General features: G+C 41.7%; 5 protein-coding genes across 6 annotated transcripts; 2 read left to right on the forward strand and 3 right to left on the reverse strand.

The window, feature by feature from the left end:
- Positions 1-2,435: 2,435 nt before the first annotated feature.
- Positions 2,436-4,928, reverse strand: LOC134178784 (uncharacterized protein K02A2.6-like). Its single transcript, XM_062645677.1, has one exon. It carries the CDS (start codon positions 4,144-4,146, stop codon positions 3,577-3,579), a length of 570 nt encoding a protein of 189 aa, XP_062501661.1. The 5' UTR covers positions 4,147-4,928; the 3' UTR covers positions 2,436-3,576.
- A 47-nt stretch (positions 4,929-4,975) lies between these two features.
- Positions 4,976-6,368, reverse strand: LOC134178489 (uncharacterized protein K02A2.6-like). Its single transcript, XM_062645365.1, has one exon. It carries the CDS (start codon positions 6,233-6,235, stop codon positions 4,976-4,978), a length of 1,260 nt encoding a protein of 419 aa, XP_062501349.1. The 5' UTR covers positions 6,236-6,368.
- A 2,776-nt stretch (positions 6,369-9,144) lies between these two features.
- Positions 9,145-17,102, forward strand: LOC134178491 (CD109 antigen-like). The gene is made up of 17 exons (XM_062645366.1): positions 9,145-9,310; positions 9,379-9,449; positions 9,514-9,565; positions 9,632-9,705; positions 9,773-9,812; positions 9,888-9,972; positions 10,034-10,117; positions 10,184-10,214; positions 10,276-10,411; positions 11,320-11,432; positions 11,484-11,645; positions 11,706-11,822; positions 11,879-11,941; positions 16,374-16,568; positions 16,633-16,782; positions 16,871-17,010; positions 17,081-17,102. The coding sequence occupies exons 1-17, from the start codon at positions 9,145-9,147 to the stop codon at positions 17,100-17,102; spliced, it is 1,701 nt and encodes a 566-aa protein (XP_062501350.1).
- LOC134178861 (uncharacterized) lies at positions 14,047-14,694 on the reverse strand. Its single transcript, XM_062645769.1, has one exon. The coding sequence runs from the start codon at positions 14,594-14,596 to the stop codon at positions 14,195-14,197; it is 402 nt and encodes a 133-aa protein (XP_062501753.1). The 5' UTR covers positions 14,597-14,694; the 3' UTR covers positions 14,047-14,194.
- Positions 16,734-22,723, forward strand: LOC134178721 (C3 and PZP-like alpha-2-macroglobulin domain-containing protein 8). 2 transcript variants are annotated; one of them, XM_062645608.1, is made up of 22 exons: positions 16,734-16,782; positions 16,871-17,010; positions 17,081-17,189; positions 17,253-17,406; positions 17,473-17,590; positions 17,707-17,823; positions 17,883-18,128; positions 18,186-18,243; positions 18,326-18,409; positions 18,572-18,748; positions 18,818-18,899; positions 19,206-19,362; positions 19,478-19,558; positions 19,639-19,813; positions 19,890-20,107; positions 20,162-20,320; positions 20,382-20,451; positions 21,082-21,205; positions 21,260-21,347; positions 22,033-22,104; positions 22,169-22,274; positions 22,330-22,723. In XM_062645608.1, exons 5-18 carry the CDS (start codon positions 17,483-17,485, stop codon positions 21,114-21,116), a joined length of 1,767 nt encoding a protein of 588 aa, XP_062501592.1. In that variant the 5' UTR covers positions 16,734-16,782; positions 16,871-17,010; positions 17,081-17,189; positions 17,253-17,406; positions 17,473-17,482; the 3' UTR covers positions 21,117-21,205; positions 21,260-21,347; positions 22,033-22,104; positions 22,169-22,274; positions 22,330-22,723. The 2 variants fall into 2 exon arrangements, with proteins under 2 accessions (XP_062501592.1, XP_062501591.1); XM_062645607.1 differs by lacking the exons at positions 21,260-21,347; positions 22,033-22,104; positions 22,169-22,274; positions 22,330-22,723 and having other exon boundaries at positions 20,382-20,450; positions 21,080-21,209.
- The last annotated feature ends 979 nt before the right edge of the window (positions 22,724-23,702 follow it).

Consider the following 23,702-nt stretch of genomic DNA (forward strand, 5'->3'; position numbering starts at 1 on the left):
TGTACACACACACACACACACACACACACACACACACACACACACACACACACACACACACACACACACACACACACACACACACACACACACACACACATGGAAGATCTCGGTACTTCGATTAACGTACAACTTTGCTACAGTCAAAAGCAAAACTGTCGTCAGTACAATATCTATTCCAGCTGGCTCCAGTGTGCAAGGATGAAGACGTTTTTGTCTGGTCCTGCATGGTCTGATGATCACAGCAGTCCACCACTACTTTGTCTAGATCCACCTCTGCATCACAAAGATGTGAAGGAGTGCAAGACGGAACAGGCGACTTTAGATCAAAAGCGGACCTACACTGTACCCTGCACGATAGTAATATTTACTAAATAACAGTGGTATCTAAATACAATCAAGGGTATACTAAGTTTGTATATCGTCAGTAATTTCTCTGTCAGTTGACTACTATTAGTGCAGTTGTTGCAATCTTAGTTTTTATTGAATTTTCTTATTGTTAATCAAATTCCTTTGTATCGGCAACAGTCCTATATTACTTGACAGTCTTCTACGTAAATTGTTTATTTATTAATAAATGTAATACAGTAAGCAAATTATAGGGTCATCTGGTACAGATAAATTGCTGAAGATTATTTGCTTAAACCTAGGTTTTAGTAACCGAATGAATTCAATTATCATGCAATAGACAAAATTGGAAGGTGGTGAATGGTCCAAGATTTTGTCAAGACTGAGGAGACAAGTGGATCAATGACAATATTCCCAATAATTAGTGTGTACAATACACAAGTAATTGCAAACGGTTGGGTGATGTGTGGCTAAACTAGAAAGGAATTAAGAGAGATAGATGACCTTAATCCGGCAGATTGCATTTGTCACTTGTCTCATAATAGTTGAAAGCTCTATTCATTTCTGTTGAGGGTGTTTTTGACTGAAGGGGATGCAAGGGTCAACTTCAAGTTACCAACTAAATTTTTTCTTTAATAGGCTAAAAATTTAAATCAGTAATTGTCTTATCAGTGGCTATCAAATTTAAATTGAAGCAAATGTAATTAATTAAATATTACCGGTAGATAATATAGATTTGTCAATCAGGTTTTGTGATCGAGTAGTTACTGTTGCTAAAACTTTGTGTTTTGATCACTTAGAGGATGCAGCTGCAGAAACATATACTAAATATTCTAAACCTGATTTCTACATAATACATACATTGTATTTGAAACTGCATGGCTAAGTGTTTTAAAACCAGTTCTGGAGGTACTCCATCGCTAACACAAAGCTCAACAAGATGTGCTTCTTTTCTTACGTGTGCAAGCAAACAGGTGGATGTAGGGATATTGCAGGTTGTGCTTTCCTGTTGCACTGTATAACAAAAACAGCCCTTCTTCTTTTTCATTCAATCTGTCCAACTAGAGGTGCATGCCACATTGGCAGTTGCTTGGCAAATGCAATTATTACTTTCAAGTATCTTTCTGTTATGAGGAGTAAATTGTGAACTTCACATTACGTTATGAAGATACATTGCCTCTGTACACAATGTGCAATCCTAAACATAATGAATTGCTATTGTTATTCTTTGACTTCAACTCATCATAATTCCTAGCCTTGAATTTCCAGACCAGAGAGCTCTCTGGTCTGGAAGTTCGAGGCTACATAATTCCTTGTATGGCAACTATATTATGGTTTATTGGATTTTGAAGAAGACACGATCTGTTCTTAAAAAGCAATTTTGTCACATGTGTCCCTCTCAATGGTGTCATTATGACATTATGTACCTCTCTCAATGCTTATCAAACAACTCTGCGCACTACTCAATTCTAAGTCTGACTTTATGTGGAATAGACAGTATGTCAAACTTCTTAGAGATGGGACTTGATTCTAATGACAATTTACTAACAAGAAAATTGTAAGTCTTATTTTATAAAAATTATGAACAATAATTATGGCACTCAAAGAAAACGTTTCTACTCAAATAGTTCATTTACATCTACGTTTTGTGTGTTATTAATTCGTTGATTGCGTGTGTAAGGTTGTCCAGCCTAAGCATGCCAATGTAACTGGCAATCTGTTTCTCGATTAACTCCTACATCAGAACATTCTTTGTTATGGGTTTGTGTTAAGCATTAGATGCAGTACGTGGCTTATTAGTTGTATATAGTTACTTTGCCAATGATTATTTTAATCAAATGTATTACATTTAATGAACAGCTTTCAAAGGCTTGTCATTCATTTATATGATTTAACCAGCAAGCTTGCTTACAGAATTTGTTACATCTGACCTATTGTATTGCTGGTTGAAAACAGGGAAAATGAACATCATGATTTGCAAGGGACTATGGTGGCAATACACAAAGTAAGTTGCAGTGTAGACAAGCAAGACACAAACTAGATACAAAATATTTGAAGACCAAATTATTTCATTATGTAGTATCGAGACTCGTGTATTTGCACTCTACACTGTCTAACTCAACAAAGTCCGCCAAAACCAACTAGTCTCCTCTACTGCGCAGGCACTCCAAAACGCCTCCCCCAAAACAACCCTAAACTATTACACCCCTTCCCTCTAAATTTTCTAAGTTCCCACATTACTATCCTACAGATCCAGTCTTTCTGGAAGTCTCGAAATCCGTGCGGAACGCCGGAGGACAGGCGGAACGTCGGCAGCTCTCATTTCCAATTGCTGATCAGCCTCGGTCTCTGCTTGTTCTGTTTGCTGATGTTCGGTGACATCCGGAGCGTGCGTTGCTGTTGACAATCTTGTGCTCTCTTCTCCTTGCTGTTGGTCTACCCCATTTTGTCGGGACTGTCCTCCATCATTGCTTTTCCCTCTGGACGTTTAGTCTCGGTCGTCCTCTGTCGAACGTGATCCACGTGTCGCTTGACTAAGCGTCCGTCCTCTAACTTCACTCTGAAAGATAAGGGTCCCGTCTGACTCTCAACCACGCCTGCTAACCAATCCTGGCCACTGCCAAAGTTATGCACAAACACTGTTTGGCCCGTCTCCAGATTCCGGTAACTGCAAGATTGGTCATGATTCTTCCTTTGTTGCTCTTGTGCTTCCCTTGTCTTTCTTGCCAGGTCCGGATGTAGTAAGTCCAGGCGGCAGCTTCTTGGTCTCCGTCCCATCAGAATCACAGCTGGCGCCTCCCCTGTTGTCGCGTGTGGTGTGATTCTGTACCGAAAAGGAAATTCATCCAGCTTCGTTTCCAGTGTTCACTGTTCGTTTTTCATTCGCTTCATGGCTGCCTTGAATGTTTGAACCACCCTCTCAGCCAGCCCATTAGAGGACGGGTGGTAGGGTGCAGTTGTAATATGCACAATTCCTTTGCTCTTCATGAAGTTTCCAAATTCTTGACTCGTAAAGGCCGAGCCATTATCACTTACCATGATTTCAGGTAGTCCGTGGGTCGCAAAAATAGACTGTAGCACCCGAATGGTAGGTCCAGTTGCAGGGGAACTCAGTGGTTTTACTTCCAACCATTTAGAGTACACATCTGACAGTATAAGGAACCACCGCCCCAAGAATGTCCCAGTAAATTCGATATGTAATCTCGACCACGCACGTTCTGGCTGTGCCTAAGGGTGAAGAGGCGCTTTTGGTGGTGATCGCTGATGCTCTTGGCATGTCCCGCAAGATTTTGCTATCTTGTCTATATCAGCATCCAATCCCGGCCACCAAGTGTAGCTTCTTGCTAGGCTTCTCATTCTAGATACCCCCGGGTGAACCACATGTAATTCCTCCAACACACTCGGCCACGCCTTCTGAGGTATAATGACTCGCGACTCCCACAGTACACAACCACCCAAGATACTTAGCGCGTGCCGGCCATTCCAGTAATGTCGAAGCTCGGAGTCTACTTCTCTCGGCCATCCACTCAACACATAATGCCTGACAGTTGCCAGTTGTCCATCTCTGTCTGTAAATTGCCTAAGTTGTACAGTTGTTATTGGTCTGGCAGGGGTCATTTCCAAGATGTGCAGTGATAGCACCGATTGACTAGGATCCTCTGTCACTTCTGGTTTAACTGACAAAGGTAACCGAGTGAGTGCATCGGCTTTGGCATTTGTCGTCCCTGGTCGATAACGTAGTTTATACTGATAGCCAGACAACATTATTGCCCAACGCTGCATGCGACCTGGTGCCATTAACGGCACGCCCTTATTCTCTCCTAACAAGGAGACCAACGGCTTGTGATCGGTAAGGATTGTAAATGCTCTTCCACTCGAGTATTGGTGGAACTTCTTCACATCGAACAGCAATGCGAGTGCTTCGCGGTCTATCTGCGCACATCTCCTTTCTGCCTCAGCCAAGCTCCTAGATGCGAAAGCGATTGTCGCTCGGTACCGTCGCTTAGCCTTTGTGAAAGCACGGCTCCTACCCCCTACGGTGAGGCATCACAGGCTACGATGACTTCATTCCTTGGGTCAAAATGTATCATCACTTGAATAGACTGGAGAGCCTCCTTCGCTCGTCTGAACGCTTCCTTATGCTCATCTTTCCACTGCCAACGTACGTTCTGGCGCAAAAGCTGATACAGTGGAGCCAGCCTTGAAGCCAGCTTCGGTAAAAACCGACCATAGTAATTAATCGTACCCAAGAAGGATCGTAATTTCGTAACATTTTTGGGTTCAGGTGCAGCTTGAATAGTCATCACTTTCTTCTTGTCTGGTGCTAGCCCCTGACTGTTGATAGTATGGCCTAAGTAACTGATTTCTTTCTGCAAAAACGCGCATTTAGCCAGCTTTAGTCGCAATCCCGAGTTGGCTAGACGTTGTAGTACCACTTCTAGGTTCTGCAAGTGTTCCTCCAGACAACGTCCTGTCACTAGACTGTCGTCTAAATAGACAAATGTCATGGGGATATCCTGAAGGAGAGTGTCCATTACCTTTTAAAAATGGCTGGACCCGAGGCCACCCCAAAAGGTAGGCGTTTGTACTTGAACAGCCCCAAGTGAGTATTTATGACTACGTACTTCTACAACGTCTCATCCAGCGCCACCTGCTGATAAGCTTGGCTCAGATCTAACTTGGTGAACAACTGACCTCCAGCTAAAGAGGCAAATATATCATTGATCTTTGGCAATGGGTATTTCTCACAAGGAGCAGCCTGGTTAATCGTCAACCTAAAGTCATCGCATATCCTGATTGAACCATCCATTTTTAGAACCGGTACTGCTGGAGCAGCCCAATCAGATAATCGAACGGCTTCTATAATTTTGTCTCGTTCCAACCGTCTCAACTCCTGTTCGACTAGCTCTTTGTACGCATATGGTACAGGTCTAGGCTTGAAAAACCGAGGTGCGGTATCTGCTCTCACTGGTATCGTTGCTGTTGCTCCCTCCAGTAGTCCCATCTTCTCGTTGAATACTTCCTGGTATTTGGTGATGAGCTTCTTATGTTGAATCCTTCCTTCCTCGTGTGATGTTTTACCAGTGATATGAAGATGGAATATCTCTTCCCATTTCAGTTTTACGTTCTGTATCCAGTTTCTACCAAACAAATTTGGACCATTGCCTTTGACAATGATCAATGGCAGGGAAGCCACTTGCTGTCCATATCTCACTTTCACATCTGTTTCACCAACCAAAGTTAGTGATTCCCCTGAATATGTCCGTAATTGTACTTGTGGCCTACGCAAACCGGGGGCCTTCCGTTTAGACCATAATGCCTTAAAAGTAGCTTCATTCACCAGAGTTACCGCTGCCCCAGTGTCTATCTCCATCTTCACCTTCTGCTGATTAATCACAACTTCTACCTTGAGTGGCTTCACTTCATTGCCACGACCCACTCTGTGTACAGCGTTCATTGCCGTCTCTAACATTTTTTCTGATTCCTGGAAATCCTCTTCTTGGCTTATTTGATGGGCTGCCATTGATTCTACTTGTTGATTTGACTGACTTCGGCAAGCTCTCGCAATATGGCCCCGCTTCTTGCACTTCCTACACTCTGCTGTCTGAAAACGGCATGGCTTGGGAAGATGCCAACCCAAACAACGAGAACACTTACTCTTTTCTGGTGTATGGTCCCTTCTACTTGATGTCTGATGTACTGCCACTGGTGCTTGAGTTACTGTTGATGTAAGACCACCTTGTTGCATTTCTAGCGAATTTTTTGCAGCTGTTTCCATCGCTCGGGCAATCCGTAGGGCGTCTTCAAATGTCAAGTTGACTTCTTGCAAGAGTCTCCGCTGAATCTTCTCTTCATTTATCCCGCACACCAGTCTGTCTCTTAGCATGTCTGAGAGAGTATCCCCAAAGGCACAGTCTGTCGATAATCGACGCAATTCCGTCACGAAATCCGCCACAGACTCACCGTCTTTCCTGTTCAAACTGTTAAATCTAAACCGTTGTAGAATAACAGAAGGCTTTGGTCTTGCGTGATCTTGGACTATCTTGACGATGTCGTCATATTCGACTGCATCCGGTGTCTGCGGCGGGAGAAGGTTGCGGATAGTCTCGCGTAGCGAAACCCCTCCCCTTCTTGATATCTACCAGCGGGAAAGGGTTTGGTGAAATTGCACACAAGTAGTGGTGCCAACCGCCACCGACTTCCGGGTGGCAGATAATTACATTAACGTAAACGTGTAATCAACCCCACGCAAGTTGATTGTCAGTTACACAATGGATCCGGACTGTTGTGCTCTGTGCTTGGAGTCTCTTTTCATCAAACGCAAAACAAAGAAAAAGAAACGGTTCTCGCAATGCTCAAGCAATGTAGACATCTTGACAAGTGTAAACTAGTCAGACATTCTTTTGTGGACCAGCTGATTAGATAGAAGCAGCTGCATCGAGCCTGTTTGTGATACATTGCCGAACGTAGCTTGCTTCGTTTCCTAGGCTAGATCAGCAAATTCAAGGATTGCGGGAAGAGATCGAGGCGATGGCACGGCAGGTCGAAATAATTAATTATGCAGAGGTTAGCGCGCAGTTTGCGTGAATTCGTGGCTAACTAAACGCCCTATACCAAGAACAATACCTTACTATCGTAAAGTCTGTCCATTGATTGTTGTAAGCCTTCCAACAAGTGATTTCTCGTCGACAACAGAGAGAAGAATTTTTCCAGTAATTATCACCTGTCAGCTTAACCTTCATCTAATTACTAGTTGGAAAGACGTGGGCGTATGCCTGGCACCACTGCTTGTGTGCAATTTCACCAAACCCTTCCCCGCCGGTAGATATCAAAAGGGAGGGGTTTGGCTACGCGAGACTAGGTTGCGGATGAGTTTGTACGTTTGAGCGCCACATACGCTCAACAACACTGCCTTCCGTTGGTCTTTGTCAGTCACCTTGTTCGTCGTGAAGTAAAACCCTATTCGTTCGACGTAGTGTTCCTATTCATCTTGAGTTCCATCAAAGGACCCCACTTTCCCGATCATCGATGTCATGTTTCGTTCTTTGCCTCGTCGCCAATATGTAGTATCGAGACTCGTGTATTTGCACTCTACACTGTCTAACTCAACAAAGTCCGCCAAAACCAACTAGTCTCCTCTACTGCGCAGACGCCCCAAAACGCCTCCCCCAAAACAACCCTAAACTATTGCACATTATGGTATCACATGAAATGGATAAGGTATGTCATGGCATCAGATACCGTATAGCCATAGCTACTTTTTATTCTTTAGCATTTATTTTCATGTGTTTACAACATTGTGAAATTTAGCAATTGACAACAAAAATGTTTACTTTTTTAATCAATGGAATAATTTGTAGCCTAGACGACGCTGTAGGAATATTGCGGAATCAGCCGGCCTACGCCGAATGTCTGGCCACGCGAGACTATGGAAAATAGGGGATTACCCGACATTTGACTGTGCAAATTGCAACCTTTTCTGCTCTAGATACTCTAGATTACGTAGCAAGTCTTTAAGATACTGCTACGTAAAGAAATTTTGTTCCTTAAATGTTCAAACGACACGTATAATGAGCATTGGCGCGGCTGCACGTGTACCACGCCTACCCCATCCTCCTCTTTATGTCGGCAGGCAGCAGTAGATCTATGTTCCTTCTCTATCCCGTGCTTATGGCATAGATGAACGTACTGTAACCAAAGATAGAAAACTATATCTATTTTGTGAAGAGCAGCCATAAACGCAGGTTATATAAAGTGTACGTTATACACGGGTAGGTGTGCTTGACGTGATAAACTTGCGTTTTTCTTGAAATACGTCAATCGCAGTTGATTGAGTACGTTGCAATGAATGTCCAGCTGCTACCTATTCTCTGTTTGACGTTCGCTGGTCGTCCTGCCGTCGCCGGCAAGTAAGTCGACCCAGTTGCGACCTGCGCGCAGTGTTTCCTCTACATGCATGTTTTGCAGTTCGTACATTGTCATCTCTCCGAAGACTATACGTCCCGGTCTTACCGTTCGTATCAGTGCTACAATACTCCAGGCTAGCTCCGACGTGCGGGTGCAGACTGACGTGATTGCCAACGCTAACAAAACACGTAGTCAAGCGACAGCAAGCAAGACCATCTCACCAGGTACCTACAAGCCAGCCGCTTGTGTTTATTTCCGACCGTATGTCAGAGGTTTTTTTATTCGTATAGGTGCGTCCGGCTTCATTGAGTTGCAGGTTCGTCTGAATGTCTAGCGGTTGATTGCTAGATTGCCTGACAACAAATCTAGTAGACTATAGTGCCTAGAAAGTCGCCGTCTGTATCTACTACGCGTGGACAGCTGAGAGTAGGGGCGCGTTCGGTTGGGCTCTTCCGTCAGAGTCTGGAAGACACGCCGCTCTTCCAACGAGCAGAGTCGGTAGAGTTGGCTCTTTCGACTATAGCGGCAGAACTGTAGAAGTTGGAAGAGGGGCATGCACACGGAGCCTCTTCCAATCCAGCGCGCCCAGTGCATGAATACTTATATGTTACATTTAAATGGACGGAGTTACAAGAACACTTCCGGTTTGAGTCGGGCACAGGATTACACATTAGTACATGGCTCTCTGTCAGTTTGGGGTGGCCACTTGTGCCATATATATGTTTGCAAAGCTATGTTCAAACCTACTCAGTACTGATTGCTATTTAATCAATTTATTAGTGTTGCTGATCATAGAGATCGATGACAGAGCAGATAGTATTTTCTGTCTTTCTTTCTTTCTTTCTATGGACTCAGTATATAAAATAATATAGATTTTGCAATTGACAGATGCCTAATCAACTTCCTCTTGAGGATGGACCATACTCACTACATGCGATTGGTATTGGTGCACATGGATTGACATTTATGGATGCAACTACCCTTATTGTTGACCAGAAATGCGTGTCTGTGTTCATACAGACAGACAAAGGCATGTATAAACCTGGACAAACAGGTATAGACTTGTTGAGTTAATTCTAACACATTTTTGTCATATCTCTAAAATTGTATGGATTGATGCAGTGCTGATGCGATTTATTGCTTACAAGCCGACTCTGTTGCCATACTCTGGAACAGTCGAAGTGTCTATTACAGTGAGTCTGTGCTTATTGCTTTTAATATTTCAGACAATATAAATCTTACACGTACATTGAGCAGGATCCTAATGACAACCTCATTGCTAAGTGGAAAGATGTCCGCCTAGACAGCGGTATACACTATAGCTGATACCAATTGCACAGTTAGTCAGCAAGATTGTTGACACTGTGTTTCGCAGGTGTTGCTTTTAGAGACTTGCCATTGTCAATTGAGCCACCACTTGGAATGTGGGCAATATCAGTCAGTGGAAAAGTAATCTATAACTATAGTCTTAGGTTGTACATTGCAACGTGATTGTAGTGACATGATTTCTACTTAGTGTTTAGAGGGCAAACAAACATTTCGAGTTGACAAATACGGTATATAGCTGGCTATGCTACAGCAGTTAATAATAATACTACTAATATATGTTAATTATCGAATTGCTTGTGCAGTTTTGCCCAAGTTTGAGGTGACTGTCAAACCACCATCGCTTCTCGTTTCTAGTGATACAAGTGTAGAGGTAACAGTAACTGCCAAGTACGTATATTGACTGGGACATGTACGACACGAGAGATGAATTGTTTGCTTTTGCTCTCAGATACACATATGGTCAACCAGTGAAAGGGACATTAGAGCTGACATTTTACCTAATAACACGATATTATTCTTATTATGGCAAACCGTAAGTTATGTTACAAACATTTTACTGTTGTGTGGAAATTTGTTGCCAGCAGAATTGAGTGTGTAGACCTAAAATATTGCGAATGTCAAACATTAAAGTATGACAATTAATAAAATATATAGAGTTAAATTAGTCCTATTATGTTGCTGTATATTTAGATCGATGGAACGAAAGCTTTTATGCTTGACAGTAGCAAGATTCGAAGTCTACGGGAAGAATATTACATGGTGAAAACTAATCTACCAAGTTCGGGACAGTTGGCTATCAATGCATCTGTAACAGAGGAATTGACAGGTGATTGCAATCAGAGTGGAGATACATTTTGATAGTTCATTTGATGATGACGACGGGCAACCATGATAATAATAATAGTCACCGTCTTGGCTTAGTCAATAGTAGTTAGTGACAATTACTTCCACTCTATGTGGTTAGGGGGTTCAAACCCCAGTGACGACAATAAATTATGAAAGTGTCTGTTTTTCTTTCTCATGTTTCTCTAGCTTTGTCCATGAGACTATGACTTGTTTCAGTCGTTGGGGAGTTTCTGTGGTCTGGCGAACAGTCCATTGACGATGACGTTCAAAGCTTTCTTGGTGATCATTGATATCCACTAGGCGTACTGTCTTGATGTCCTTGGTCATTGTAATGCCTGCAATCTATATCGAATTGGCCAGTCTTTGATCGCCGTTTAGACTGCACAGAACATGTACCTTGCTGGGCTTACCTGCTGGGTTGATGGGTGTCCAGATTAGGGTAAAGACCCGGCCCACTTGCCATCATGGAGGGGCATAACGACACATGGCCTGGGTTCAATTCTGGGTGGCGACAGCAATACAATTAAACGAGTCTGTAGTTTCATGCTCACTGTCTATTTGACTATGTCTGTGAGAGTAGACTTGCATGTTTCCGTCGATGGGGAGTTTCTGTGATCTTGTGTGGAGATCATTGGCAATGAGAATTCTTGCTTTCCTGGTAGTCATTGATATCTACTGGGTGTGCTGTCAGAGCTGGCGAAATCCTCGTAGCGTATGCAATCAATGATCTATAAGCCAGTTACTAGTGCCCTAGGGATTACAGGGAAACATGTACTCTCTGAGACTTACCTGCCGGGTTGCTGGGCACCCGTTGAGGGTATAAACCCCTACCTAGAGGGTGATGGCGACAGTAACAATAATAATTTAATGTTGATTATATGTATGCAGGAACAACTTTGAGTGGTCAAGGTTTAACTTCTTTCTACAGTCATTCCATCAAAATGGAGTTTCATGAATCAACTTCTAAAACGTTTAAGCCAGGCTTGTCATTTGTTGCCAGGGTAAATGGCTTTTATTCTACTGATTGCATATGTGTAATTTTCTGTTTGTAGGTACTTGTTACAACACAGGATAATAAACCTGTGGAGGGAAATAATGTCACCGTTACTGCTAGTACCCATATTGAGTCGACTCCATTTGTTGTTCAAGTTGTAGGAGGGATTGCTGTGTTGATATACGATGTACCAACAGGTGCCACGTGGCTGTCGCTGAATGTATGTGTTTCAAAATATTGAGGTAATTCATCATTTGCTGAGTTGTGCTGGTTTTGCCAGGCTAAGTGTGAGGATCCAAGAACAGGAAATATAGTGACCGCAAACAGTCACCCTAGCATAAGCAAATCTCCTAGCAATAGCTTTATCCAACTGTCAACGAGTACCTCGAGTACTCAAGTATAGTTAGTATTTTTTCGTGATTTTATGAGATTAACACGGAACATGCTGTTTAGATTGGCACGTCTTTGAATTATGGAGTCAAATCGAATTTTGAATTTTCAAAACTCTACTACCAGGTTTGTGATCTATTAAATGTTAATACATTCTACTATTCTTTTCCCAACACCAGCCCCAACACAACTATCTCAACAAAACCCAAACATAATATTGTCACTACTATCCAATGCTACTCTCTCTAAAGCCATCTTAGAATTATAAAGCCAAAGTTAGATGGACAACTGTTGATGGAGATATGACGTGGCTTGGCTAATGGTCAGGTGATTATGCAATCCTGATCTCCGTGCAATTGATTTCAAAAAGTTAAGGCTGTGAGACTACCAAAGACCGAAAGTTCTCCACAATGGGGTGGAATATTCCTCCTTCTGCTGTTACAGATGCTTGGTGTAAATTGTCTTTTGCCTCCTTTCCTGCTTCAGGGCATGGCTGATTTGAAGATCTTACGACTAAATAAGGTTGGAAGGAGTTTTTACAGTAATGTCAAAATAAGTGGGGCGTCCTTGCTCAAAATCCGGTTGGTAAAAATCTCCAGTCTTAGTCTCGCGTAGCCAGACCCTTCTTGTCTGGCAGGATGTAGGTGGGAAGGGTCTGGCTACGCGAGACTATCCCAGCCTACTTGGTTGAATATTCATTGCATTTTTTCCATTCGACAGTTTGCATTGTCGTTTAACTTAACAAAGGGTGAAAAATCACTTCAGTTAGAGTGTCGTGGCGCCTAGTTCCCACCTTGCCATTGCCAAAACCCAACAATGATCAACTTGCACATCCAAAACTTTCCACGAGAGAAACGTTTTGATTTCTGAGGATATGGAGAACTGTTCAGTGGCATAGGAATGTCATCCAGGTTGGGGTGCCAAACCCCAAATTATGCACAGCAAGTGTGGGCTCATGTACTAAGGACGTCTGCATGCAAGTGTAGCTTGCATTGTTGTCTATTGGATCTCCTCGTTTTTTCCACTTGTAGCTCGTTTTCATGATGACCTGTGTGTGTGTGTGTGTGTGTGTGTGTGTGTGTGTGTGTGTGTGTGTGTGTGTGTGTGTGTGTGTGTGTGTGTGTGTGTTTGTGTGTGTGCACCGGGTCTCCTCTCGAGGGATCGACCCTTGCAAAAAATTTCTTGATGACGCAAACGCTTCACATTCTAGTTTATTCGAACACACACCTACACCAGTCCTTTGCAGACGGTACGCGTCGTCGTCCTTCGCAATGATGTGAGCAATCAAATGTTTATTGCTGACGGAACTTACTCTTTTGTTTCTCTCCAAATTCTGATTGCATTTGCATCAAATTCAACCTAGACATTTTGTAACAAGCGCTACACGGGGAGTGTGTCGATTTCTATAAAAAAGCGCAAAGACAAGATTCGAATTCATTCAGCACATCCGGAACCTCGCAACAAAGATTGCACGTGACATGTCCACCCTGCGTCTTTCGTTAGTATCTTGCCCGAACAAAGGACGGGGCATGGATTTAGTATGTATATATACATATATATATATATATATATATATATATATATATATATATATATATATATATATATATAGAGAGAGAGAGAGAGAGAGAGAGAGAGAGAGAGAGAGAGAGATAGATATAGTGACCATAGGCTGCTGATTGGGTGGCCATGCTCCCAGTGACACCCGTGGTTCCTACGCTTATCCTGGTATTCCAAGACATAGTATATGCTTTACGCAATGTACTTTTTTATTATCTCCATTCTGACAACGATGGCCTAAGAATTGAACTTTGTTGTAGAGCAGATAACTTTAAACATCCCGGTGACTTGTGCCACTCTGATTTTGGAAGGACACCCTACCTTTTCATTTTTCAGTGAGGAACTCATTACAACCTAGTCACCTAGACATGCCATCTCAAATCCTGAATCAGCTGGAGAGGCTGGAGTTGAAGAGAAAGATCTGAAACACGACGAAGTCTTGAAATGTGGTTGCTCTTCTATATCCACTACTTGTAGTAGAAATTAAGTCTTGATTTGGGCTAAGTGCGTAGCTTGTTTAGAAACACAGGAAATTTTAGCATCTTCTTCAGCTATTGTTCATAACACAAATTATAGCATAACTCTTATATAATTTACATGAGCAAGCATCAGTAACATTATAGCAGTTTGTTGCATGTTTGGGTGTTTATTCCGCCGTTGCTAGGATTCTTTTTCTCGTTATATTACACTCCTACCATAGCAACCCAACCACATGTTGTATATTTACCGGTCAATAAACGTATATTGACCGGTCAGAATCTGTATACTGCAAACCAACTAGCAATCAATACATGGGCATACCTATTTTAGATTACAAGCTTATTCTTTACCAATAATAATGTTCACAGTACTGCAGTTTGTAAAGACGCAGTCAGAAATGACAAATGGCGCCGGATTCTGTCTTCCCGTTTCAGACGGCTGTTCAACCTCGACTACTTTCAGCTCATCTGCCTGTTCCATTGTCTCTCCGGACTCCTTGACTTTTGCGTCAGTGTAATCGGTGTGTCCATGGCCATTGTCCAAAACTTTGCACGCTGCCATTTGCTGCAATTCAGATGGCTCTCGATATTGTCTCAGTGCTTGCAAGGTTTTGTGGCCGGTTCTGCCTTGAATTACATGTTCAGGAACTCCCGCTTGAAACAGCCTTGTCGCACTAGTAGCTCGAAGAGCGTGGTTGGTTCGAACTGGAAGACCAGCTTCAGCTGTCATCACTTTCATCATTGTAGCCAACGTGTTATGACCGATTACTTGCTTTGAATACCAAGGACCAAATGAAGGAGTAGACGACAAAGGTTTATAATAGAAGGCTTCTCGAGAAAATCCTGCTGGCAGCTTACTAAGATAGAGATCCAAAATTTTTACGTGGCAACGGTCACCGGCTTCTTCATTAGCGTATCTGATAAACCACAAACCACAAAATGCTATTACCTTACAGAAACACGTTGGAGCTTGACTATAATTTACCTTGTGACTTTTTTGTTTGGATGCCGTAAATCACGTAGTCCACCACTATGATTTTTGGATCCGTGCTCAACATAAATGTAACAGACTTTTGACAATCCGTCTGTGGTTTGGCTGCATCTAGTCACCTGACTCCATTTGAGGCTTCTGTGCTCCGCACCACCTCGAAGAGCAAAGTTTATCCCATTATAAAAGAATACTGCCCTCAGTAGTTTTACAGGTGTGTCTAAGCCAATTACTCCCTTCTTCCATAGACTGTCTTCTTCTTCAGCAGTGAATACACTGGAACCCTTGCGGTTCGTTCCTAGTCCTTCTTGACGTAATTCTCGACAGACTTTATCAAGAGCATTGCGCAAACCTTCAAAACGATGGTCTGCCTTGTCGAAAAAATTAAACGAATCGCTTCTGTGCTGAGCTCGAAGTACACGTTGTAGCCCACACACCAATTGTACAAGAGTTTTTGGAGGATACTTGTCACCGTTGGTCTTCCTCGCCTCCAGTAGGAAGCATATTAGCCACTCTTGCAAAAGTTGTGAATCCTTCGTTGAGAGAATGTCTGTGGGTACCTGCTCTTCTTGTGGAGCATTCTTGTTTCGATTGCTTCTCCATGCTTCAAATGTTCGCATCGTCCAACTGTTGCAGGCAGTCGTGTTCTTGCAAACCGTACCCTTGCTGTACTCCTGTACTTTGTCCGTACTCGTCTTTTCAGCAAATCTGCTGTCCAGCTGGCTAGTACTAGTGGTAAGCTTTTTGGAACCAATGCGTCTCATCTTTGTTGGCGGCTGAAAGTCGTCGTCCTGGTCACTATTACGGTCTTCTTTCTGATCCCACATCACGCTGGCAAAACACGTGGATACTGTACTGTACTAATACTTTTGAGCACGTGGCCTTATGGGGCTGACGTGCACGTCAACAACACTTCACAGCTGTCAAAATGTGGTTGTTTGACATAAAACTCTAGCTGTCATTGCAATACACAACCACTCTAATTCAACTTGAATAATCTATGAACTCTAATTACAGTAGGATGTTAAACATGCAACAAATAGGTTAATGCATGGTAGGGGCGACGATATCCAGTTTATTGACCTCGGTCTTTTCGGGGCTTTCTCCTCGATAATTAGCCGAGGCGAAGCCGAGGCTAATTATCTCGGGAAGCCCCTCAAGACCTCGGTCAATAAACTGGATATCGTCTCCCTACCATGCGTTAACATATATATAATGCCAGGCTTATCCTGGAAAGGTTTGGTAGAGAACTTTGTTCTGTTGGAAACTTAGAGTGATTTGCATTGTGTCGTTGCATATATTGATAATATATTTGATATCTGGAATCATTTGGTACATGGAGCACACATAGCCTGGAAATTCTGAAGTCTAGCTATTGCGAGGTAGACATCGCATATATAGACTTTGACAATTAGCAAAGCTGTGTCTAACTTACATGAGCAACTATCAATTTGACTTTGGGCATATAACAACAGAATTATTGTAAGGATTTGTTTTACAGTGTTTGATTGAGTGTATGTTTGTTATGTAGGTAATGGCTCGTGGCAGTTTGATTGTGCACGGCTTTAGGCAGTTGAACAGCTCTGCTACTAACACTAGTCTTGAAGTCTGTGTTACCCATGCCATGGCTCCGTCGGCTCAGATTGTGGCTTACGTGATCACGACTGATGGTGAAGTAGTTGCAGACAGTCTTTCGGTTTCTGTCGCCATAGGCTTTGAGAATTCGGTTTGTCATGTAGCAGAGAGACATTCAAGCATTGAATTGTTCTAAGTTGGAATTTGCTATTCAGGTGAATGTTTCATTTGATGTAACCGAGAAAAAGCCTGGCGACGATGTAACAGTTACTGTCAAAGCGGCACCTGATTCATTCGTGGCTGTTGCTGCCGTTCACTATAGTGTTGCATTACTAGCAGACACCAAGGATATCACACAAGCACACGTAAGATGGATGCAAAACATTTGAGAATATTAGAGAAGTGATTGCTGTGCATGCTAGTTGTTGTTTGGTAACTGTTATGTGTGTGTAGGTTGTCAATGAGCTTCAATCATATGACAGTTCAACTCCAGATTGGAATAACAGTCCTATGCGGGGGTTTCTTCAGAAAAAAAACATTCTATATGGTGGCCGTGGTCATCGGGTGGTCAAGATGCACATAGCATATTTGATGTATGTTTTATTTATTTTACGTTGTTGATCCTTGTGATCTAATTAGACAATGGCAATGTATTACGTCTAGAAAGCAGGCATCGCGGTATTGACAGATACTACTTTGTACAAAATAGAAAAAAAGCGATTTCGAGGAGGATGGTCCCGGAACTGGAACGGCTATTGTAGTCGTACAGCTTGTAATCAGTTAATATCCTTTGTTTCATCATACAATGTAGTATATTTTGCTTATGTACAATTAGATTCATATGCAACTACTTATGACGTGGCCCCTGATGCTTCTAAACGCCAACCTAGTGTCACTGCTTCAACAACAGGTGAATTCGAAATTTTAGAACCCGAGAGAACGAGAACTTTCTTTCCTGAAACATGGTTGTGGTCTGATGCAGTAACCGGGTAAATAAGATCAAAATGTTATATTATGACCTCGTGTAACATTATCTTGTGCTGTAATGCTGGTAGAGCTAATGGAATGACTACGTTTACAAGCAAAGTTCCAGACACCATTACGACATGGGTCGCAAGTGGTTTTGCAGTCAACAACAAATCAGGATTGGGTGTCCCTGCGACAAGAGCTGAGGTACTGAATGATATATAATAGGGTATATATTTACATTAAGTAAATCTAACAAATATTTTCATTTTTGTTTTTTTAAATAATGGCAAATACGACTTGCGAAATAATTCTTTTTATAGTTAAAGGCATTTCAGCCATTTTTTGTGTCTCTCAATCTTCCGTACTCCGTCAGACGTGGAGAGCAGTTGGGTCTCAAAGTGACTGTGTTCAACTATTTGGATGTTGATATTAATAATGTGAGAGATTTTGTCTACTTATTTGCTGTTATTTCAGTGTCAGTGTGCTTTGCTTTTAGGTGCTTGTCGAACTGGAAGAGAACAGAGATCTTCTTTCTGTGTCGTATCATATTTCGACGAATGAAGCAGAACTAATCAACCCTCCCGAACCGCCTAGACTCTCGAAAACTATTTCGGTCACTGCTAACAGTGGAACGACAGTTGTGTTTGCAGTTACCCCAAGAACGGTGGGTCAAATTGCTATCAAAGTAAAAGCAAGATCGAGTGTTGCCACTGATGCCGTGGAGCGCCAGTTGCTTGTTGTAGTAAGTCGATTCTATTTGTCAAATAATAAGAAAAGTGATGCTCATGCTCTAATGTAGTCTGAAGGCCGAGCAGTTGATTACACTCAAAATGTCTTCATACAAATGGATCAGTCTAGTACGTAGGATAAACATAGATGAACTACTTCGCATATGAAATGCACGATGTATTATATATATTGCTATCTCATGTACTATAGATCAAAGTTATAAGCAGTCGTTGTCTCTAATTCTGCCGTCGGATGTCATCAAAGACTCATGCCGAGCTACTGTTTCAGTTATTGGTATGATATCTTGAAATATTTTGTATCTATTTTGTAAACATCTTCATGAATATATTATTTTAATAAAAATTAATTTTATAGAATAAACAAATTTGTGCAAACATATTTTGTAAATATTTTGTGTGGAACTGTTGATCATGGGGTACGTATTGCAATGATTAGGTGATTTGATGGGCTCGACATTAAACAATCCAGAGCAGTTGGTGCGCATGCCATATGGATGTGGAGAACAGAATGCTGCCAGTACGGCACCAAACATATTTGTTCGTCAGTACTTGGATGCAACAAAACAGTTGACATTTGACCTGAAGTCAAAAACGAACAAATATATGACAACAGGTCTAAGTTAATTCAAAGCGGTTAGATGTGTCAGTAATGTGCTAACTCGGTGTTTGTGCTTCGTTTTAGGATACCAACGTCAGTTAAACTACAGACATGATGATGGCTCGTACAGTGCATTTGATGGAAAGGATACCAGTGGTAGCCTCTGGTATGTTACCAGACTTAGAGGCTTATGCATACATGTGATAGTAGTTGTGTGTGTGTGTGTGTGTGTGTGTGTGTGTGTGTGTGCCTGTGTGTGTGTGTGTGTGTGCCTGTGCCTGTGTGTGTGTGTGTGTGTGTGTGTGTGCCTGTGTGTGTGTGTGTGTGTGTGTGTGTGTGTGTGTGTGTGTGTGTGTGTGTGTGTGTTACTGAAAAAATGATGTAGGTCGCAATGTATCACAGATGATGACATTTGTCAAGCTACAGTTTCTGTCCATTTTATCAATCACATGATTTTACATTTGTAATGTAGGTTGACAGCATTTGTTGTAAAATTGTATGCTCTGGCCTGTGAGTTTGTAACCATTGATTCACAACAAGTGATACTCTCGACAGAATGGATAGCAGAGCAACAATTCTCGAGTGGCGCTTTTCCCACTGTTGGAATACTCATTCAAACATACATGAAAGTGAGTCAGCACGATCGAATTATGAAAACACGATATCTTTAGATGCAGACGCAGCAAAGGCTTGCTGTGCTTTGTATAATTCAGTTGTTATAGTTATTAAGTAGTTTTTTCTTAGGGAGATCTTGATGGGGAAACTGCCAACACAGCGTTTGTGCTTATCTCACTTATTGAAGTCAAGAATGCATCCAACATCGATGTATGTTTATTAGTTTGACAATAATCTTTGTCAAAAATATACATAGCATAATAAAGTTTGAAGGTGGTGGTGATGTGTAGGCAGCACCAGCAGTCGATGCCGCTATCACAAAAGCTCAAAGCTACCTACAAGAAAAGTTGACGTCAACGATTAGACATTATACTATCTGTATTATGGCATATGCTCTTGCACTTTCTAAAAGCTCAATGACATCTCAAGCTATCACCAAGCTAAAGTCTATTGCGACTGTAGATGGTAAGAGAATGGCTGTGTTCGGCAGAATTTTTACCTTTTTACTGAAGTTTGTATTCATGTGTTTAATTTTATGAAGGTGGAGTAATGTACTGGAAGGAGACCGGCGGCTCAAGTAGGAAGAGAAGCAATGATGATTTCTTTTATTATCCTTACCATGCACCGTCGGCTGAAATTGAGATGACTGGCTACGGTCTTTTGGCCATCATGCAGACAGGTGACATTTCTGGTGGGCTGCCAGCTACTAAATGGTTGAGTAAACAGAGGAATTCGCTTGGAGGATGGTCCTCAACTCAGGTAAAGTTTCCATTGTCAATTTGCCTGTAAAGTGTATGTTGATGTGTCATACAGGACACGTGTGTTGCTCTTCAAGCTCTCGCTAATTTTGCTACTGCTGTGCACAGTGGATCTGGATATCTCAACATTCAGCTTACTTCAGATGTTGATTTAGATTTCTCACATTTATTTAGTGTTGACTCTGACAATGCACTAGTTCTTCAACAAGCAGAGGTCGTCTTTTGTGTTGCTAATTTAGGTGAAGTCAATCATTAGTTGTTGTTGCATGTTCTAGGTTCCTGTTGGTGGCAATCTTAGCTTGAATGTGAATGGGTCTGGAACTGCTCTTCTGCGGCTACTAATGAGTTAAGCACGTGTTATGTTGTGTGTAATACTCTGTTTTGCATCACTAAAATATATGTAAATATATGATGAAGAAAGTGAAGGAAAGAGAGTGTAGAGCTGTCAGATGCTCACAGGAGTGTTCACCGAATTGATGCATGTCTTATAGATTGCATGTTGTTAAAATATATTGATAGATACATAAATGACTTTGTGCGTAGTGGTGGTTGGTTCTAAATACTGAATACAGGGAGTTCATTTATGAAGGTTGAAGTAGCGTTGTTGTGTCATATGGAACCATGAGGATCTGGTACAAGTCTATATAGGTTGAAGACTCATATGACAGATAAAGCGTTTGATTTGATGTTTGCTAAAAATTACACAATAAATTCATAAGGCAATCTATGCTTTTAGGCACAAGAATATATAATTCATTGACAAAATCAAATCAAATCGTATGTGCATACTTGTCTCACATGGATAGCTCCTTTTTTGACTTTGCATGACATCATAAAGGCAAGGAGTTGGCTACACAAGACTACTATATAGTATGTGCATGCATAGATATGGTAGATGTAAGATATAATGTTTATGTAAACATGTGCGATTGGTGTGTAGCATGTTGTTATCAATTAGCATTATTTGAACTTTAGGCTACTGTGGCGTACAGCGTTCCTGCACGTGGTAGCTCAGAACCGTCTTACCAGCTGGTAGTTGATGTGTTGGAGAAGAATACTAGTGGCAGTATTGATGTAACACTTTGTTCAAAGCAATTACGTATGCGTTTCATGATATTATCTATTCTTACTGATGCTCTGAGTGTGTATTTAGATATATAAAGAATAAGAACTCTGGCATGGTTGTTGTGTTGGCTGTGCTCCCATCTGGATTTGGAGTTGATCATGATGCAATGGAGACAGTATGTCTAATTGTGTCGGTGTATACTCAATTAATTGATTATATTTATGTAGACATGAAACTGAATAAAGTTATAACTGTATCTAACTTAAAGTTATAATGACTGGGACAACTGAAGCCTTATGCTGTCTTACTTTGACAATTTTGAAGCTTGAATTAGTGGCACAGCAAAATGACATACTGGTGTACTTTTTGGTCCAAGGACAGACCCCTCATTGTCTTCCATTGCAATTTTGAATCCAACTGACATTGCTGTATACAAGTATAGGTTATAGTATGATTAATGTGCTATAACCAGTGCAAGGGGTGGGATTACCACCCTGGGCGAAGCTGAGAGCTACAACTCCGCTGTGAGTAACAGCGTATAGCACGCGAATCATACGATAAATTATACCATAGTCTCCTGACATGTAAGTATAAGTGTGAGTGGTGTAATAAACGGAAGTAGCTTATTCCTTACTTACCCTGCAGTACATGGTATACACCAACTCAATACTTGCTCGTGACTGGTTGCAAGTCATGTGACCATGAATATATTAGTATGTTTAAATAGGATGTTTTGTTTGTTGTATTCATGGCTTCGCTCTGTATGTTCTCAACAGTTTGTGCAAATATTGTTACTAATATTTGAAAATTCTAAGTTATTGTTTAGTAAGAGCCGTGAATTCTCACTTTGTGACGTTTAGTACTTGAAATTCAACTCGGATGTGAAGAAGTATGATGTCAGTGGAGATCGGGTGGACATTTATCTCAACCAGGTTAATCATTGAGCAAATGTGGATAATGGTGCTGTCAAGATTGACAGTTATGTACATTCTTCAGCTTGTGTATAACAGCAAGAAATGTGTAGTACTCACAGCCAATCGTCAGTATGATGTTGGAAATGTGAAACCAGTCCCTGCTGTTGTCTATAGCTATTATGAACCAGGTTTGTCCAGCATTTACAAGTCTCTAATATGTTACTATGTAGATGCTATTGTCAGATCTCGAGAAAAAGTCAGTGCTGTATGCACCATCAACAATGATTGGCATGACTGTCTGTGAGCTATGTATGTGTAACAAGAATTGTGCTGGATGTGATTTTTACCAGAAAGCTATTGGCTGCTTGACACAGAAACCATCTTCGAGCTCTCCATCTGTTCCAGTATTTTGTTGATGACTGTTCTAAGACTTTTATTGGTATGGTGGTGATGACTTTATTGCTGGAATGATTCTGTTAATTGACTGGATGTAACGGGTGGTCAAGTGTAAAAGAGATCAACTACTGAAGAATCTTAGAACTAAAATTACATTTTATAACTACGAACCCAAAAAGGGTTCCAGTTACTACCACGTTCATTATTGGAGATGAATGCAGCTGGTCTGTCTGTCTGTCTATCTGTCTAACGCCATCCGGCCTTGCAGCTTTCATTCTGTCTGTCAGTCTGTCTGTTTGTCTGCTTGTTTGCCCTCTTGCACAGCTGTTAAGTTGCTTGTCTATTTGTGTGTTTGTCTGTCTGTGTGTCTGTCTGTTTGCAAGGGCGGCAGAGCCGGTACAGCAGTACAGCGAGCGCCTTACCAGTTTTTGAACCATCTTGCAAGATGCAAATGGTATTCGTTTAATTAATCAGTTTGTTGCTGCCGCAACACTTTCTGGAGGGCTCCACCATCCTTGGTGTGTGTGTGTGTGTGTGTGTGTGTGTGTGTGTGTGTGTGTGTGTGTGTGTGTGTGTTTGTGTGTGTGCACGTCTGTGTCTGACATGTCTGTTTTCTGTAGATCTGTCTGGGTGTGTGTCTCTCTGTTTGTCTGCCTGTCATAATATTATCTTTTTATAAATGAAGTTAGATACAATAGCAAGCATAAGCTATAATTACATTTCACAATGTCCAACTGCTAATTACAACACGCAAATTAAGTAAAGTATGTCTTTGTTCAACAAAACCTAGCTTATGAGTCAGAGATGTTGCTCGGGAATGCCTGTACCAAGCTGAATGTCTTCCGCAGGAACACTTTTGCATTGTTTTTCTTAAGGATAGCAATTCTCTTTCTCCGTTAGTCTCTAGAATATATGAACTTTGCCATGTCCGGTTTCTACCTTCATCTCTGGATCTCTTTGATAGTTGATCAAGACAGGTTTCAGCGTACTTTCTCCATCGCCCCAAGTGCGCCATTACCAATGGGACTACTTGAACTGACGTACCTCTTGGGTATGTTGCTTTGGCATTACGAGCCCTCTTCCATTCCTCACGTCTACAAGCTGCAGCCTCAACAGTGGTGCAGAAGTTGGAAATATGTCAGAACTCCAGGGGCTAACTGTTCTTTGCGAAGGTGGATTTGGATGACTTAGACAATTAGACCACACAGACACGATGCAAT

Source organism: Corticium candelabrum, chromosome 4 (genome assembly GCF_963422355.1).
Source record: "Corticium candelabrum chromosome 4, ooCorCand1.1, whole genome shotgun sequence".
NCBI lineage: Eukaryota > Metazoa > Porifera > Homoscleromorpha > Homosclerophorida > Plakinidae > Corticium > Corticium candelabrum.